The sequence below is a fragment of the Lytechinus variegatus genome, chromosome 3 (assembly GCF_018143015.1).
Source record: "Lytechinus variegatus isolate NC3 chromosome 3, Lvar_3.0, whole genome shotgun sequence".
Classification (NCBI taxonomy): domain Eukaryota; kingdom Metazoa; phylum Echinodermata; class Echinoidea; order Temnopleuroida; family Toxopneustidae; genus Lytechinus; species Lytechinus variegatus.
Window position 1 is genome coordinate 7,256,927 of NC_054742.1, and position 20,770 is coordinate 7,277,696.

General features: G+C 33.7%; 1 protein-coding gene across 6 annotated transcripts in view; it reads left to right on the forward strand.

Moving 5' to 3' along the window:
- The window catches only part of LOC121410109 (histone deacetylase 6-like), a 102,752-nt gene extending 86,258 nt beyond the window's left edge, over nucleotides 1-16,494 (forward strand). For all 6 annotated transcript variants that reach the window (XM_041601989.1, XM_041601987.1, XM_041601988.1 and 3 more), the window contains 5 exons: nucleotides 6,546-6,757; nucleotides 9,686-9,792; nucleotides 10,694-10,843; nucleotides 12,852-12,980; nucleotides 15,549-16,494. In XM_041601989.1, the coding sequence (XP_041457923.1) occupies nucleotides 6,546-6,757; nucleotides 9,686-9,792; nucleotides 10,694-10,843; nucleotides 12,852-12,980; nucleotides 15,549-15,608 (658 nt within the window). In that variant the 3' untranslated portion in view covers nucleotides 15,609-16,494. The remainder of the gene's footprint in view (nucleotides 1-6,545; nucleotides 6,758-9,685; nucleotides 9,793-10,693; nucleotides 10,844-12,851; nucleotides 12,981-15,548) is intronic.
- Nucleotides 16,495-20,770: the final 4,276 nt, after the last annotated feature.

Below are 20,770 nucleotides of genomic sequence, written 5' to 3' on the forward strand. Positions count from 1 at the left end.
CTTTTCAATTATGATAAAGGGCCTCTATTCTGAAGTCCAATTTAACTTAGGCCATGATCTAATCCTGTAGGGAAGTTGAAAATGTAAAAATCTTGTTACATTGTTTCTTATGTTCAATTTGCTCTTTCATTAGGCTATTACGAGGAAGAAAGCTTTAAAGTTATTATTCCCTGACAGTTATTAATGATCTGAGTAATGGATAAAATTGAGTTAATAAAAATCAAACATTTTGTGTGAAAGCATTTGAGTCACAAATGATTATTCCATAGTTAAACCATTCTTATTCCATAATTAAACCATAACTTTAGACCACAGATCAATTTAAACCTGTGTTCAGAATATGTCACCCAAAAACTTTTGGTTGAAGTTAGGTCTAAAACCTTGAGAAGCTAAAATAGGGAAATAAGGGTCACAAATTGACTGCATATGGATAGACTCCAAAAAAGGTGTTTACACAAGCAAGTCATGAAATGTGACTTAATTGCAAGAAATTATGTGGTACATGTAGCAAGGGACAAAAAACATTGATGTTGCCTTGAAGAAGCTTTTGTTTGGCTTAACAGAGCATAAAAAGGGAAAAAATGATAGATTCAAGCAATATTACCAAGTTCTATGATTGGTTTTGACCCACTGAATTTATGCAAATTGAGCACTATAATTTCCATTATCCACATCATATTCTATTATTCAAGAAAATGTACTAGGCAACATACCTATCTATCTATGACTATTTCTATAGAATTTCTGAGTGAATTAAAATTGAATTTAACTTGCTTGAAAATAAGTGATATCAGATTTCATATTAGGCAATGTGTTTTCTAAATGCACTATTTGTTGTTTTATGCTGGCCATAGCAAAATTATATAATGAAATTAGTCAGAATATCAGAATAGCAAATTTAAATTTATAAAATTTTCTTGTAAACTTTGTTACAAAGCTGTTTTAGAGAAATCTCAAAAAGTTCCTGGCATCTTTTGACCCCTTTTGACTCTCTAGTTATTTATTTATTTTTTTACTTTTGATTACATTTTTGTCATCTTTTATTCATTGGTTCTCATCGATTTAAAATATAGATAGAAGTGAGAGCTATTGTAAAAAAATGCTGACATTTTATATTGTTTATTTTGGGCAATTAAGACCAGCTTTGCCCATGAAGATATATTGTAGCAAAGATTGTGCAGCTTTTAATGAAAGGGGAACTTAAGTATTAAATGTTTCATCCAATATGATGTAGACCTACATGTTTGTGGCTTAATTTTTGTTTTATCTTTTTTTATGCATCCTCTGATGTCAATGCCAATGCTGCTCTTACAATTTACATATACAAATTTCATTTCTTATATCATATCCTCATGGACATTCACTCCAAATTTTAAATGATTCATTTGTATGAAGTCTGTACAGTAACTGTTGAACGTAATAAGGACTTAATTCATGCCATTACCATGCATGCCTTCACATTTTGAAGTGTTGTCACGCAGAAAGTATTGAGTTAGCCCTATTCTCATGTTATTTGCCAGTCAAGTACACAAGGGACTGACACAGAAACTACTGACCTTATCATGATTGATGAAATGAACAAAAGAACTGCTGTGACTGCCTTTTCATCACATCACTGATCTATTAAAAAGAATACTATGTTGAAAGATCGATAGCTTTAAATAAATTATTTTTGAAGAACCAGCAGTATAGAATCAAATAAGAGCATTGAACATTTCAGAACTATTCAGTATTTCTTCCTCATTTTTGTAGGTGCCGCTTTTCCGATGGCAATGGCGTCGGCGTCAACCTTTTAATATTAGAAAGTATATGGATATATAAGTATATTCTTGAAACTTAGACATCATCACATAAGGGTAATGTTGTATCACTCAAGATCCTGCCAGACTTTCAGGTCACATGACCAAGGTCAAAGATCACTTATGATCAATGAATTTCGGTAATGTTTGGGATATTTGCAAATTTGGCATCATAAATTTAAAAGTTTATGGATCTAGTTCATGAAACTTGGACATAAGAAAACCATGCATACCTTAATGTCCCGTGCATGTTTCAGGTCACATGACCAAGAGCAAAGGTCATTTAAGGTCAATGAACTTAAGCCACATCGGGGGTATTTGTTGAAATGGCATCATAACTTAGAAAGTTTGTGGATCTTGTTCATGAAACCTACATGTACAAGGGTAATCAAGTATGAATGATTGATTTGCACACGTCTTAGGTCACATGATCATGGTAATAATAAAATTATTATTACTATTTATGCAAATAATACAAAATACTTTTCAGTATAAACAATACCAAATAAGAAATATCAATCATTGGAATGCCAGGGACAGAAAAAATTAACTGAACTACTGTGGGGCGATTCCACACTAGAACTTCAAAAATATCATAAATTTCAACATGCTTTCAATAAGTCATAAGTAGTGTAATATTTTACTATGATACCTAAATTTTATGAAAATTATGAGTTTTAACCAAAAGTGAAGACAGATATAGTTTTTTTGGGGGAGAACAATGGAATTTTAAATTTTCAATAATTTTGCTCATTGAATAGTCAAGTACAAATTCCACCTGAAACAATTATTTGCAAAGCAAGAGAAGATTGAAAATATTGCAGGTCAATAGAATAATATATCATTGATGGTTCCAAATGATATCTACAACATTTTCATGATCCATAATAGGGGCAGCCCTGATTTTTCCGAACCTATTTTTGGCAATGTCCCGTACGACACATGACAATGCAAAAGTTTTTCCTACAATTTTATTTTTGATGATGCAATTTCATAAAATGAGTTTCTCTTTGTTTGACCCATGGGTGATCGATTTATCCGATAAGAATCTAATTACTGCCCTTCATTTTCAATTATTGTCCTATTAAAAAATGTCCCGTACGACACACGCTGTGTCGTACGGGACATGTCCCGTACGACACACAATATAATACTGCATTTAATTGCAGGATTTGGATTCAGAAACCATAAATAGTAGGCATATTTAAATTCATTTAATTGATGTAACATAAAGTGAACTGAAACAGTACTTTGTTTATCTCCACAGAACATGAAATAGGTGATTCTAAACATTTTAATTGATTTCATGTAGGCTTTTTCTTTTGTGAATCCCCTCAGCTAAACTGGTGATTTTCACTGATCAGAGCAGGTTAATTTTTTTTCATTGAGCATGAAAAGAAAACTTTTATAATTATTTCAACCTAGCCTGGAAGATGACTCCCTCTTGCATGCTAGTGTGGAATTATTATAAGATGTAAAAAAATACATATCAATCATCATGATCATCTACATGTATTTGGACTTCCCTTGATGATCACTTTTTTTATATGCAGTATTGAAACTCCTTACTTTTTTTCAAGTTGTAAAAAAAATCTGGAAAATAAGACAAACCATATGGTGTCATGAAATGCAGATGGGTTTGAAAAAGTAGAACCGCATTTCTTTAGAAAAAAATTGTGACCAAAAAAAACAAAAAAGTGACAGTTGTGACATATATCATGTACATATACATTTTATATAAGTAATCATAACACCATCATTTTAGCCCCATAATTTATACAAAGTTTCATTCATTTATTGTTTAGATAGTGTTTGGAAATCATCAATTAGTTCCCTAAATATAATTTCACACAAAACCTGAAGTTTTTCAGCTCGTAAAAATGCTGTGAACACTTGTACATTTCCCATCATGAAAAAAATTATAACACATTGCTCCCAATTGTATATATTGAGGTTACTTAATTGTATTGTCCTGAATGACTGCTTATAAAAGATTATTCATAAATAAGCAAGAATTTAGGGGTATAATGCTCCTTCTGATTGATAAAAAGTTCATGTTTATTTATTCAGGCTGCCCAGTACAACACGCAAGTGTCTGTACAACACACAAGTGTCCCATACGACACACAAGTGTCCCGTACGACACAGAAGTGTCCTGTACGACACACAATTGTCCCGTACGACACATTATTTTGTTTATGATATATTGACAGAAATGTTCACCTAATAGCGGTTTCTAACCTAATGAATGTCTTAGTTTGATGGGATTATCATTATCATCAGCCAAATAATGTGATTGAAGAAGTCAAAGTGACATAAAGTAAGAAAGTTTGGCTTCAATTTAGAGATGTCCCGTACGACACATTTTGAATGTCCCGTACGCCACAATGTTCTCGAAAATTATAATTTGCTTTATTTATTCATGAATGTTTATTTTGCTTTCTTTTATAAATGTGTTTGTTCTTGGGTAATTGAGTGTCAATTTTAGTTCAGTTTCTATGAAATTTATTTGCCCAACTCACAGACTTTTGACTACAAACTTGAGGTTTCTAAAAAAGCCACTTTTTCTGCGTCCGTACGACACATTACTATTTTTAATCTGTATTATACAGGATGTGAATTCAAGTCATGTTAAGTCTTGGTTTTTCTTACACTCTGATAGTAGTTGATGACCACCTATAGTTACTGGAATATTTTTTGTTTTTTCTTGTCAAAAACTGTCAAATGTTCTCTAAATGTCCCGTACGACACGTATGGAATCACCCTGTGGCATAAAGCCTCCTCCTGTCCCAATTCCAATGGTTGATTTACAATTAATAATTAAACATTAATAAAGTGCTTGTAATGTAAAGGGGTGTAGCATGCGGCATGAGTGATAGAAAACAGTATGTGATATGTAGGGGAAGGCGGGGTAAGTTGAGCATAGGGGCAAGTTGACCACCAGCCCCAGGCCAATAATGAACGAGTCAGACATTGTGGTGGTGTTGTGTATTGATGACCCATAGCATAACCCCTAACCCCACCACATTGTTTTCAACTTTGAAACAAAAAGTAGTTTTTTAGAGGGAAAAATATGAATTTCAGCCAAAAAAGTATAAAAGAGTGTGAAATAGATAAGTGCTTTATAAACACACACGTCTTTAAATATAATAAAGACATGATAACAACATTATTAGTCTAGGTATGGATCTTCATTCTTGTCATAGTCTTTTTATATGATGGATGCATAATAAATGTGTGGATACAAAATTATCGCACTAAGTTTGGACTGGGGTAAGTTGAGCCAAACAGCATGGGGCAAGTTGAGCCATGGTAATTCCTATGGTAATGCATCTTAAAAAACAAACCATAAAAATCGATTGAAATGCTGGCTGAAAGGAGCAAATTTACATGACTGCTTTTAAATGATGTTAGTATTTATAGAGAATTAGCAAGTGAAAAGACTTTAAACAAAAAATTGACATGCTGGTTCTCCCCTCATACATTTTGTACCTAGTTTTTGTGGCTCAACTTACCCCAGAAGGTGGCTCAAACTTACCTCATATATGGGGTAAGTTGAGCCATTTGACATCGTTTTTTTTTCAAAGGTCACGATGACTTTCAGTGTGGGGATAGAAAGTAGGTGGAAAATATTTCAGAAGAATTAAATTTCAAGGCAAGGTACTTATTTTGACAAGATTATTAATCATATCAATTCTAACATGCAAAAAGCAAAAACTGTCACAACTTACCCCGCCTTCCCCTATAGATAATATAAAACTACATGTATATGGACGAATTATGGGCAAAGATAAGTGATAAGCATACCCCCTGTACAGTTGATTACAAGACTAGAAAGGAGCCAAAAACCCAAGAAGAGAATCAATCTTATTGGAAAGAGTAAAATGAGAGGAACAATTTAAAACAAGTTTCATCAAAATCGGATATGAAATAAGCAAGGAATTGATGTTTAAGAAGTCTTGTTGGACTATCTATGGGGATCCGCAAATTGGCAAACAATGCTTCAAAATGGCTGATTTTGTGAACAACTCTACATTTGTTTGTACGAAAATGTTCAGATCTTCCCCTTTATTTTACATATTTCACGTTATCTCCTGACCTTGACATATGTGGTGTGAATTATATTTTCCTTTCACATATTGTTGTGCTCAGAAGGAGGCAAGATGCAATTTGAAAGATAATGAGGAAAATCTGAAAATTTGTGTACAAAACTAAGGGAGAGTTGTCCACAAAATCAGCTATTTTGAAGTACGTTTGCCAATATGAGAATCCCATAAAAAGTAAAAAAAAATAAAATAAGAGTTTTCAAACTTACATAACTCGCTTTCTCTTTAACCATTTTTGATCAAACAAGTTTTAGATTGCTCCTCTCATTTTGTTCTTTCTGATAAGATAGATTTTCTCCTTGTATGTTGGTTTCTTTGAAGACTCATAAAATATGCTTCTAGATTTGTGTACAATGCTTTTAGATTTGTGTACATTACACAAAGCATAGACTGATCATTTTATGATTACATGTATTTATTTAAACAATATTGCAATGATATGCTTTGTAACCATGTCCCTTCTAAAAAAATGCAATGAATGAAATATAAAGACCAAATTATATGCAAAAATAGTCAAACAGTAATTCAAACAATGAATCAATCATGAAAATATAGATGATGCAATATCCAATATACTTTTCAAAGAATAATATTTCATCACCAGCTTTCCTTATCAGTGTTGTTCTATTTTTGTGTATAGTGCTGCACCAAGGGATGAAGTGACCTCGTTGGGACCAGAGAGAGTTGATGAGGTTTCATCTTCAAGATTGGATGATGGAGAGAAGATGATCAATGAAGAAGATGGAATAAAAGATATCTTAGAAGGAATATCAGGGATGAATCTTCAGCAATCAAGAGAAGAATCTCCAGGAGGAGGAAGAGGTGCCAGGGATCAAGTTATACATGATGATGGTAAAGAGATTTCATAAGATTGTTGGAATTTTTATTTTTAGAATGTTAGTATCAAGTCATCTTCTCAAATGAATTTCATCTGCAACAGAACTGCACAGGAGACCTTTTATACCAATTGAGATGATATATTGAGAATATTGCTGCTGTCTTTTCTCTCATTGAAGTAATAAAACTGAAATATCCATTCACTTTAAGCACATTAGTTTGAAGACAAAACATATTTGATTGATATCATTTAATTGAGATCATGTGCAATAAAGGAAACAATGATATACAGGAGGGGCCAGGTATGGCAGATGGAGCAAAAGGTAAAAGGAGATGCAGGCGTTATTTATTATTTTTTACCTTTTTGATGAAATATCTTATTTTGGATAGGGTGTAACTTAATATTTATAAAATAGTATAAGACCGATTCCAAGCAAAAGTGGACATTTTCCAAAAATTTATGTGGGCTCTACTTCAAATTTGGATCAAATTTTTCCATCAAAACTCATATGGAATTTCATAAATACAAAAGGGGAGCATAATTAGCCACAATTTTTTTTTCTTACGCATCTCCTTGTAGGAGAATCCGAACCATACAAGAAATTCTATACATGGGACTGCATATATTGTTTTTTACTTAATTTTAATTTAATGAAATAATTCGTTAATTTTTTAATGTAATGCAGCATATTAAAGCTAGAACGACATAGAATCCAATCAATAAATCAAAATTATGATAGCAATTCAAAATTTACGGAATCTGAGCAATATGTTTTCTCATCAAATATGCATGTCCATTTTGCGTCCCTGCGTAACCACGATTAGGAATATTCATATCTCATTAATTCAATGGATCAAAATAATGAATTTTATTATTTTGAAAAGTGGGTCTCATCAACTACTGTCAGGTACCATTTCTTTGCAAATAACTATTCAAATATGGGTGATATCTTTGTTTGAATGCAAAAAAGTTGTTTCTGAATGTCACTCCGTAACCGTGGAACTGCCCAGTGGACATTTTCCAAGATTTAAAATTGGCTTTATTGCAAATGTAGATGAAAATTTTGAATGAAAACTCATGAAAGTTCATAAATACAAAGGCAGATCATAAACGGCCTAAAAAATCTTTTAACGCACCTCCTTACAGGAGAATACAAACTTTACAAAAATTATACATGTATGGAACTACATATATTTTTTTGTCTCGCCCCTCGCCTGAACAAAGTTCAGCAGAGACTTTGTAATCACTTATCCTGTTGGTCTGTTACAACAATGTTAGTGTTTGTTCAACTTACTCTAATTAAATTCTTTATTTTTTCATCAATATAACAAGGCTCCACATTAACTTTTTTTGGTGGTGGCCCGTTCGGGCCACCAAAACCTTCAAATAATTTTTTTTGGTGGCCCACTAATAAAGTTTGGTGGCCCGAAAAATATAAAGAAAAACATTAATTAAAAATGAATAAAACAAACTGAAATATTCTGCAATCACTAACACGTACCACTATTCTTTGTACATCTTGTATATAAATCGTGCTTGCTGTTATTTTACTTTGCATAAAACAAAAGAAAAAATGAAGAAAGAAAAAACAAAGAACAGGTCATAAAAAAAATTTTGAGAAAAACAAAAGAAAATTTAAGAAAAATAAATAAAACAAAATTATCAAAAAATGGGGAAAATTATTATTATTCAGTAGAAACATGTTCTTTAATCAGGTATTTTCAATGGGAAGGGGTATAAATGGTTTAATCACTGAAAAAAAATGAAAGAAAAAATAAAATGGCAAAAGTTATCTGGAAAAAACAGTGAGACAATTCCTTCCCTATATTTGACAAAATGATGGAAAAAAAAATCACATGTCATATCAATGAAATGCCTTCCCAAAGTATTTACTTCCTTAAGAATGGTTTAAGAAGTCATTTGTAAACAAGAAAGAAAGAGCGGCCTATTTATTTTTGGCTCAAAGAGACACAGCTTCGAAATAAACCAAATATCAACATACATACAAATGCACATATGGGACTGTGATGTACTCACCTATGTGTATTAATGCATTTGGAAATCGGTCTTTTTGAGTCAAAAGAGAGGTCATAATTCCTCCTTTTAATGCTTGCAATTAATCAGGTTTCAGTAATATGGACTGTAGAAGGGCATTTCATTGGTGTAAAATGTGACTTTGACGTAGATTTCCAAAGTTCTGGGGAAGATTTCTTAGCAGTAACATTTCGTATCGCAGCTCCCTGGGTCTGAATAGTCTGCTCGTGCACAGCTAGCTGCATTGGTTTCATGCATGCAAAGCTCAGCCAGATAGCCGGCGCGGCCGGCTGAATAATAGTTACTGTATGCTTGCGGTAGGACTACATAATGTCATGACTATGCACTCTTTGTGTGTGTGTATTTGTGTGTAGATTAACAAAAAAGGCGCATGACGAATTGGCTTGCAATTTTAACTGTAGAAGGTTGATAAATGCATGCAAAATCGGGAGAAAAATTGCGCTACTTTGAAAATTATTGGTTGCCCGATTCGGGCCACCAAAACTTAACATTTTTTCAATAATGGTTGCCCGAGATGAATTTTTGGTGGCCCCGCTAATGTCGAGCCTTGAATATAATCACACTTGGCTCAAATGATCCTTAAGTAACACCACATGTGTGCCCATGGAGATGATGGGGGTCAAAAGGTAATTTTCTAATTTTTTCCTTGATTGAGAAACTTTTTTGGGTCTGTACACCAGTGAAAGGAAATTGATTTACAAATTGCATGAAGATCCAAAACATACCAAACAGATTTTAATAAGCACAGGCCATGCCTCTTTAGTCAATGCGGGGCAGTGATATAAATGTAAAATTTTCTGATGGAATGACATGTACATAACATATACATAGTCTCATCATATTATAATTTCTTTTTTTTATTTGCATATATATCCTGAAAATGATAGTTCCTGAAGATGAAGCACTAGGAGCATGTGGTGTATCAGATCAAGCTACAACTCCAGAAGCAGAAGATAACATCATTAGTAGCATTCAACGAACATTTGGTCCTGAAGTAAGAGAACATCCCCAGTTGTCAAGCCATGAACTTTCTACGGATATAAACATCTCCCAAATCGAGTTTATTCATCAATTTTGATAATCTGTAAAAGTCTTCTAGTGTTATTGAATTAATCTTCACAATTTTGATTGTTATCATCTACATTATAAAAGTACAGGCTAAAAGAAAAATTAGCCTATTTTTAGTACAGAAGATGATGATCATCATATTGAGTAGGTAAAGATGAGTAGTTGTCACAAAGAGTAGGCAAACAAGAGCTGCAATGTTACGGCTGCGTACTGCTATCCTTCATCAGGTAATGTGGACTAATTGTCGCTACAAGCACCTTTTATAGCAAAGCTGTGTTCTGCAGGCGCTGGTACCGATGCGCTACTATTTGTCCATGCAATTGCTGGTTGGGATGCGGACATTGGGGAATCCCTGGCAGCCGAGGGCAGTGCTTCAAGCAGATGAATGTCAGATGCCAAGGAGTCCTTTGTGATGACACTCACTGCTGCATTATGGCAATACTCAAAAGGAAATGTAAGTTTAAATTGGAAGTGGCACTGATAGGCATTGGGCAACAGGAGAGAAAGCGATTCCTCCCAGATGTCATGCCAATATCTTTTATCAGATTTGGATAGCCTCCTTAACACGCCGTGTGTACCAGTGCTTCAGAAATTTTTGCCTGTACAAATCCTATTCAATTGTGATGCATAAATGAAGGTCAAAGTAGCTAAATAGTGAATATAAGCCCACTCTTCTTTCACACCAGAAAAAGAATATGACGTATTTGCTATTCTCATGAATCTCATAAATTCAAATAAGTCAGTGATTGCAGAACTCAGCATGTAAAATATAAAGAATATAATAATGACTTATGAGTGATTGATTCTGTTTTGTTTGATGACTTCAGGTAGAGATGCATGCAGTGATTCCTCAGCCATGGTGCCCTCATTTAGAATCTGATGTAAGACCTCTACCTTCTAATGGACTAGATGTATCATTACCTTGCAGGGATTGTGGCGATACCAAAGAGAATTGGCTGTGTTTACATTGCTATCAGGTAAGGTTATAACACTTAATCCACAGTCACTTTATTATGCAATCATTGCACTGTTTATATATCAAGACTTTCTTTTTTACTATAGACATTGCTGTAAGAAGTACCTCCATGCACAGTTCCTTATTGAAAGGCTAATGCAAGGCATGTTCAGTCCATATTGTTGGTAAAGTGCTAATTGGTCTCCACTAACTTTGTCTACTTTCCATTTGGTCTCATCACCCATGGTCTATTCCTCATACCATTTCAACTGTCTACTCGCCATTTGGTCTAATTGCCGTTTAGCCCTTCATCATTTTGTCTAGTATCCCCTTGGTAAAACAGCACATGGTCTGTATGTTTACTGTTCATAAATTGAATATACATTTGACATTTAGGTTATGATGCCAATTCAACAAAAAAAAACAACACGGCCAAAGTTCATTGACCTTAAATGACCTTTGATCTTGGTCATGTGACCTGAAACTTGGGCATGATCTTCAGTGATCAGTTTCATGAACTAGGTCCATATGATTTCTAAGTTATGATGACATTTAAAAAAACGTAACCTTGGTATGTTGACGACGATGCCGCCGCCGGAAAAGCGGCCCCTTTAATCTTGCTCTGCTATGCATGTGAGACAGAAATAAAGAACCCTAACCCAGTGTACTATCATGCTGATATTTTTTTTCTTGCTTGTGCAAGGCCGTGTTATTAGATGGGTTTGGTTCTTCATCTTTCTGGACAGTATTGAATATATAGCAAGAATCAGTGTACATGTATATCATGAAATGAGTGCATTTTGGAGACCGGCAGAGGAAATCCTAATGTAAAAGGCAATGCTGTTTTCTGGTACAGTCGCATGGTTTATTCAGTTTTTGTTTCACCTGCGAAGCAAAGTGAGACTATAGGCGCCGCTTTTCCGACGGCGGCGGCGGCGTCAACATCAAATCTTAACCTGAGGTTAAGTTTTTGAAATGACGTCATAACTTAGAAAGTATATGGACCTAGTTAATAAAACTTGGCCATAAGGTTAATCAAGTATTACTGAACATCCTATTAGAGTTTCATGTCACATGACCAAGGTCAAAGGTCATTTAGGGTCAATGAACTTAGACCATGTTGGAGGATTCAACATCGAAATCTTAACCTGAGGTTAAGTTTTAGAAATGTCATCATAACTTAGAAAATATATGGACCTAGTTCATGAAACTTGGACATAAGGTTAATCAAGTATCACTGAACATCCTGCATGAGTTTCACGTCACATGACCAAGGTCAAAGGTCATTTAGGGTCAATGAACTTTGGCCAAATTGGGGATATCTGTTGAATTCCCATCATAACTTTGAAAGTTTATAGATCTGATTCATGAAACTTTGACATAATAGTAATCAAGCATCACTGAAAATTTCGTGCAAGTTTCAGGTCTCATGATTAAGGTCAAAGGTCATTTAGGGTCAATGAACTTTGGCCGAATCGGGGGTATCTGTTGAATTACCATCATAACTTTGAAAGTTTATTGGTCTAGTTAATCAAACTTGGACATTAGAGTTATCAAGTATCACTGAACATCCTGTGCGCGTTTCAGGTCACATGACCAAGGTCAAAGGTCAATGAACTTTGGCCGAATTGGGTGTATCTGTTGAATTACCATCATAACTTTGAAAGTTTATGGATCTGATTCATGAAACTTGTACATAAGAGTAATCAAGTATCACTGAACATCCTGTTCAAGTTTCAGGTCACATGATTAAGGTCAAAGGTCATGTAAGGTCAATGAACTTTGGCCATGTTGGGGTTTTTTGTTGAATAACCATCATATCTCTGTAAGTTTATTGGTCTAGTTCATAAAAAGTGGACATAAGAGTAACCATGTATCACTGAACATCTTGTGCAATTAGAGTAGTATTCAAAGTCAGCACTGCTGCTATATTGAACCGCGTGATGCAGGTGAGATGGCCAGAGGCATTCCACTTGTTTTATATGCTTTCTATGTGACTTTAATGAGCATTTATTTCTTGTATATTGTAGGTGTACTGTGGGCGTTATGTCAACGAGCATATGTTAATGCATGGGTTGGAGTCTAATCATCTTATGGTGCTTAGCTATGCTGATTTGTCAGTTTGGTGCTATGGATGCGATGCTTATATACATAATGAGGTAGGTTTATGGTGTTAAGCTACACTGATTTTTCAGTTTGGTGCTATGGATGCATTGCTTAAGTTTATGGTGTTAGTTTTGTCAGTTTGGTGCTATGGATTTTATACATGATGAGGTAGGTTTATGATGCTAAGCTATACTCATATCAATTTGATGTTATATTCATCAAGAGGTAGGTTATTCATTTGTCAGTAATATGAAGTAGGTTTAATAAGCACTGGAAGAACAATATAAGTAACAAAGTTTGTGTGACTGTAGTTATCACTAAGTAATGTTCATGCATTATAGGGTGATTCCATACGTGTCGTACGGGACATTTAGAGAACATTTGACAGTTTTTGACAAGAAAAAACAAAAAATATTCCAGTAACTATAGGTGGTCATCAACTACTACCAGAGTGTAAGAAAAACCAAGACTTAACATGACTTGAATTCACATCCTGTATAATACAGATTAAAAATAGTAATGTGTCGTACGGACGCAGAAAAAGTGGCTTTTTTAGAAACCTCAAGTTTGTACTCAAAAGTCTGTGAGTTGGGCAGATAAATTTCATAGAAACTGAACTCAAATTGACACTCAATTACCCAAGAACAAACATATTTACAAAAGAAAGCAAAATAAACATTCATGAATAAATAAAGCAAATTATAATTTTCGAGAACATTGTGGCGTACGGGACATTCAAAATGTGTCGTACGGGACATCTCTAAATTGAAGCCAAACTTTCTTACTTTATGTCACTTTGACTTCTTCAATCACATTATTTGGCTGATGATAATGATAATCCCATCAAACTAAGACATTCATTAGGTTACAAACCGCTATTAGGTGAATATTTCTGTCAATATATCATAAACAAAATAATGTGTCGTACGGGACAATTGTGTGTCGTACAGGACACTTGTGTGTCGTACGGGACACTTGTGTGTCGTACGGGACATTTGTGTGTTGTACAGGCACTGCGTGTTGTACTGGGCAGCCTGAATAAATAAACATGAACTTTTTATCAATCAGAAGGAGCATTGCCCCTAAATTCTTGCTTATTTATGAATAATCTTTTAATAAGCAGTCATTCAGGACAATACAATTAAGTAACCTCAATATATACAATTGGGAGCAATATGTTAATAATTTTTTTCATGATGGGAAATGTACAAGTGTTCACAGCATTTTTACGAGCTGAAAAACTTCAGGTTTTGTGTGAAGTTATATTTTAGGGAACTAATTGATGATTTCCAAACACTATTTAAACAATAAATGAATGAAACTTTGTTTAAATTATGGGGCTAAAATGATCATGATGTTATGATTTTTTTATATAAAATGTATATCTACATGATATATGTCACAACTGTCACTTTTTTCCCTTTTTTGGTCACAATTTTTTTGTCTAAAGAAATGCGGTTCTACTTTTTCAAACCCATCTGCATTTCATGAAACCATATGGTTTGTCTTATTTTCAAGATTTTTTTTACAACTTGAAAAACGTAAGGAGTTTCAATATTCAATATTCAATATTTCAATATTCAATAAGGGAAGTCCAAATAGATGATCTTGATGATTGAAATGATTTTTTTTACATCTTATAATAATTCCACATTAGCATGCAAGAGGAAGTCATCTTCCAGGCTAGGTTGAAATATAAAAGTTTTCTTTTCATGCTCAATGAAAATAAATTAGCCTGCTCTGATCAGTGAAAATCACCAGTTTAGCTGAAGGGATTCACAAAAGAATAAGCCTACATGAAATCAATTAAAATGTTTAGAATCACCTATTTCATGTTCTATGGAGATAAACAAAGTACTTTTTCAGTTCACTTTATGTTAAATCAATTAAATGAATTTAAATATGCCTACTATTTATGGTTTCTGAATCCAAATCCTGCAATTAGATGCATTATTATATTGTGTGTCGTACGGGACATGTCCCGTACGACACAGCGTGTGTCGTACGGGACATTTTTTAATAGGACAATAATTGAAAAATGAAGGGCAGTAATTAGATCCTTATGGGATAAATCGATCACCCATGGGTCAAACAAAGAGAAACTCGTTTTATGAAATTGCATCATCAAAAATAAAATTGTAGGAAAAACTTTTGCATTGTCATGTGTCGTACGGGACATTGCCAAAAATAGGTTCGGAAAAATCAGGGCTGCCCCTATTATGGATCATGAAAATGTTGTAGATACTATTTGGAACCATCAATGATATATTATTCTATTGACCTGCAATATTTCAAATCTTCTCTTGCTTTGCAAATAATTGTTTCAGGTGGAATTTGTACTTGACTATTCAATGAGCAAAATTATTGAAAATTTAAAATTCCATTATTCTCCCCCCAAAAAACTATATCTGTCTTCACTTTTGGCTAAAACTCATAATTTTCATAAAATTTAGGTATCATAGTAAAATATTACACTACTTATGACTTATTGAAAGCATGTTGAAATTTATGATATTTTTGAAGTTCTAGTGTGGAATCGCCCTATACTATTAATTGTGCAATTTTATCTGAGATTTATTTGTGTATAATATTTCTTCATTTTATTATTCTTGTTCTCATAGATTCTCATACCAGCAAAGAGAGCTGCACATCTTGATAAGTTTGGTGTTCCTGGAGTTTAGCATCATGCGAAGCTGTGAGAGGCTCAAAAATGTTTAAAGTCAGCTGCACAGAATAACAATATCCAGTCCAAGTATATATCTCATTGACCAACTTTTGTACTTGAAATGCTACGTCCATCTTGAAGAAAAATCCTTGTTTAGTTTTACTCATTCAGTGAATCTTCTTGATTGGAATTTAATGGGAATAAGTGCAGCTCAGTAAACACCATCTTTCAAAGAATATGAACTGTTGCCTCATTGTACCAATCTCTTTCTTATTTTCAACAAAGTGCAGTCTCTGATCTGTATTCTAAACTCTTGTCCATGAGGCTGTGGGTTTAATTACTGCATGTATAGAAAGCCAAATTTCACACAGATATAACAAGCAATTTATCAAATCATTTGACAATGATCATTTGTGCTTTTAAAAACGTGAAATTGGCATTCCTGTAAGAGTATTAAGTCCTTCCTCTACTTTATCTCAAAATACCAGGTCCTAATATTCAAATATATATATACACACAAACAAGATATACAAGAATTTATCCATTACACTATTTTTCAGATTGTCGAGTTTCAGCAGATCTTATGCTTAAGTGAACCTCACACTTCAAACTGTTTTTTTTTTCTTTTCCAATGTCTCGCTAAAATATTGACAGATTATATTTCACTCAGAGTTTGCTCTTTTAAACTACATGTACATAGGGTAGTTAAAAAAAAACAAGAGCAAACTTAACTGGTGTTTAGTTGGACAATCACTTAGGGAATTAATTTTTATTGCACTTCAGCCCATTAATTCTATGTGATTAAAGTTTCAGTCATTGTTAGTTTGTTATGTGAACTTCATCCATGCTTTTAAATGTTTGAATATTGCATTGTGGAGGGTAAATTAATGATGTTCTTAATTCAGAATTTTACAAAGCCAACTTAGCTTGTTGTACGCGATCAAATGGGAGGCTGAATGTCTCACATTCGTACCATTGCACACAAGACGTACCATCCAAAATGTACCATTGCACGGCTTTAGGAGGTGACGTCATAATGCGATTTCATTGAATAAGGTGACAATGCGCATAAAGCTCGCTGGCTAAATGCGCAATTCTGTCCAAGATCATGTGCGCTTGCGGGATTTTGCTTTTCGCTTTCAATATTTTTGCTCCCTTTTCATATTTTCGCTAGATTCCGAGGCGTTGTACAACACAAATAGCGAATATTCTTATTCGTGCAATGGTGCGAGATTTCGCATTTGGTGAAAGAAAGAAACGCTCTATTCAACTCGGCTAACGCCTCGTTGAATAGAGCATCTTTCTTTCATCTCATGCGAAATCTCGCACCACCATCGCACTCATGCCTATTCGCTATTTGTATACTATTGAAGATGATGTGATCACTAACCAGCTCATCAAATCTATTTTCATGACAAATCAAACTACACTACTATGTAATTCATTTTGTGTTCTATATGGAGTATGTGAGAAAGGCATATTGCATACCATTATTGCATGGTATGAAAAAAACAGTTTCAAATTGTATCATGTACATTCTTGGTGCATCACAATAATCCATTTGTTGACATTTTTCAAGTCGCCATTTGTCCATAAAAGAATGATGTGTGTACATGTAGTTACACATTAATCCTTAAATATGTAAAGAGTGATTATATCACTTGTACTGTGTCAGATGTTTTCTTTTGTATACCCACAATTTCTGCTTTAAAACTGATGTAGATATAAAGATAGTCAAATGTATATGCTGTTCACTTTGCTTCTCAGTTCACCCATGCACACTATTCCATGTCAATCTTGCATAATAACTACATCTACCAAAGATCTATTTTTAATAGATCAGTGATAATAATTTGAGTGGTATAACATCCTACCCCCAGGTAGGAATCAGTCTGCAACTCTCTAATACTGTGTTAGAAGCAGGACAATACTGTGAAACTTTGCAATGAAGAGAGTAATATCCTGATCCCTAAACGTACATGTATGTTGAAGGTCTAGCCATGATCTTGACACTTTGTCAATATAGATTACCATTATCAAACATTTGCAATGTGAAGTATAGTTTATGCTGTGATTTGATAGTGGCAATTTAGATCAACATTGTCAGGAAAAGTCAAGTTCTTCAGTCTTGAATCACCCTTATTATTTTGTTTATTTTGATTTATTTATTACATTTTTAAGTTATTTTTCCTATCAATCCAAAGTGGTTACTTAGTCTTTGTTTTTTCTTTCAATTAGCAGGGATATTTATACCCCTCCATGTCAAACTCACATCTATTTCATGTATAGTACACAGTCCCAAATATGCTGCTTTGGACTTAGTTTCCATCATTTCGTGGTTTTGTTGTTTGATGTTTATTCATTATATGGTAAAATCTAATAACAAAAGACATACTTTTATATATATAGTTGAGGCCAGAAGTTTACATACACCCGGGAAATTCAAAGAAAAGCTGGCATTTGTCAAACGTCATAGAATTTACTGTATCTTATAACATATTTGTGCTATCATGACAAATTTGATATCAAATTAATGAGTATGTCAAGCCACTTCATCACACTGCTTTGTCACCAGGAGCTGAAAAATATTTAAGTGAATTTTTTCCCAAAAAAATCTTCATATTTTAGACGAATTAAAAATAAAAAAAATGATAAAAACATTTCATATTTGTGCTAGTTACTTCTGAAAACAAACAGTTCAGATTACACATTTTGTTCAGTGGTGACATATCATGATAGAAAATGTAATATAAATCATAGATTTGACATTTATATATTTTTATGAAACGATGTTTGAAAATATAAAAACTAACAATAGAATACAATGGTATTAATATTACTTTTTTTCTTCAAAGAAAATTCCACCTGAAATATACTTTGATCTCAAAGGTATTCCAATCATGTGGAAGAGCTCAATATGCTCTTTCATTTGATACCAAATTCTTCATGGTAGTATTTATATTTCTGAAGATATAGTAAATTTAACGATGTTTGGCAAGTGAACGAATTTCACTGAATTCCATGGTTGTATGTAAACTTTCGGCCTCAACTGTATATGATTTCATTGGATTTTTGTTATCATTTTTCACATACAAATATATATATTCCAAGTTATATTTTCTTTGTGTGTGTGCATTTGTTATGTCTTTTAGTTATCAATTATGACTTACAGTACAAACTGAATTCACAATCTGACAAGATATTTATAAACAAAATGAAAATATTCAGCTTTATTAAAGGAAAATCACAAATTATCAAAATACTTAATGAAAATATAAAACCATTTTGAACTAACCTGAACTTTTAAAAACAGGCTCATATTATAATCAATTTTCTCAATACAAAGTACTTTACAATTCTAAAAAAAAATGTCTCTGTAAGAATGCTATAGCAGCCAAGAATATTTTTTCTACTTGTACATACCATAGTAAAAGAGTTCTTTATATATCAGACCAAGAACTAAAATACTGTTTGAAGTTTGGTAAAAGGTGAATGGAATGGTAGGTATCTATCAAAGCACTTTATTAGAGTGAAAATAAATCTTCAACTGAATTACATTACTTTCAAATATAATGACCCTAATAGTAAAGCATTGTGGCCCAGTGGATAAGTCTTTGAAACAGGGTAAAGGAATCACAAGGCATAATTTTCTTCAGCAAGAAATCGATCCGATAGGTGCTGATATGATTTCCTTACAAAGCCCCGAGTACCAGAATCAGTAGCAAAGCTTATAGGAGTGCCTCGAGCACGTTAACAAGGTGGATGTGCACTAAATAAATACCCTATTAAAACTTAAAAGTAACAAAACATAGACCAACCTTGTGATAACAATGGTATATACATTGTATGATGGTGATCTCCAAGTCTGCGCACCTAACAATTTGAGTTAAGATTTAACATGTATTACTTTTTCTTTCACAAAATCTTTCAATTAATAATGTTCCTTATAAAGTGTACCAATTATCTCATAAAAATTTAAAAGAAATATAGGATTTCCTTGGAAAAAACCTCGGGCTGTCATTTTCCAACTGATAAACAAGTGGAATGCCTCTGGCCGTCTCACCTGCATCACGCGGTTCAATATAGCAGCAGTGCTGACTTTGAATACTACTCTAACTCGCACAAGATGTTCAGTGATACATGGTTACTCTTATGTCCACTTTTTATGAACTAGACCAATAAACTTACAGAGATATGATGGTTATTCAACAAAAAACCCCAACATGGCCAAAGTTCATTGACCTTACATGACCTTTGACCTTGATCATGTGACCTGAAATGCGCACAGGATGTTCAGTGATACTTGATTACTCTAATGTCCAAGTTTAATGAACTAGACCAATAAACTTTCAAAGTTATGATGGTAATTCAACAGATACCCCCGATTCGGCCAAAGTTCATTGACCTTTGACCTTGGTCATGTGACCTGAAATGCGCACAGGATGTTCAGTGATACTTGATTACTCTAATGTCCAAGTTTAATGAACTAGACCAATAAACTTTCAAAGTTATGATGGTAATTCAACAGATACCCCCGATTCGGCCAAAGTTCATTGACCCTAAATGACCTTTGACCTTAATCATGAGACCTGAAACTTGCACGAAATTTTCAGTGATGCTTGATTACTATTATGTCTAAGTTTCATGAATCAGATCCATAAACTTTCAAAGTTATGATGGGAATTCAACAGATACCCCCAATTCGGCCAAAGTTCATTGACCCTAAATGACCTTTGACCTTGGTCATGTGACATGAAACTCATGCAGGATGTTCAGTGATACTTGATTAACCTTATGTCCAAGTTTCATGAACTAGGTCCATATATTTTCTAAGTTATGATGACATTTCAAAAACTTAACCTCAGGTTAAGATTTCGATGTTGAATCCTCCAACATGGTCTAAGTTCATTGACCCTAAATGACCTTTGACCTTGGTCATGTGACATGAAACTCTAATAGGATGTTCAGTAATACTTGATTAACTTTATGGCCAAGTTTTATTAACTAGGTCCATATACTTTCTAAGTTATGACATCATTTCAAAAACTTAACCTCAGGTTAAGATTTGATGTTGACGCCGCCGTCGGAAAAGCGGCGCCTATAGTCTCACTTTGCTTCGCAGGTGAGACAAAAAATGGTTACCCATGTCTACGCACCCATTCACTTTGCACACGATTT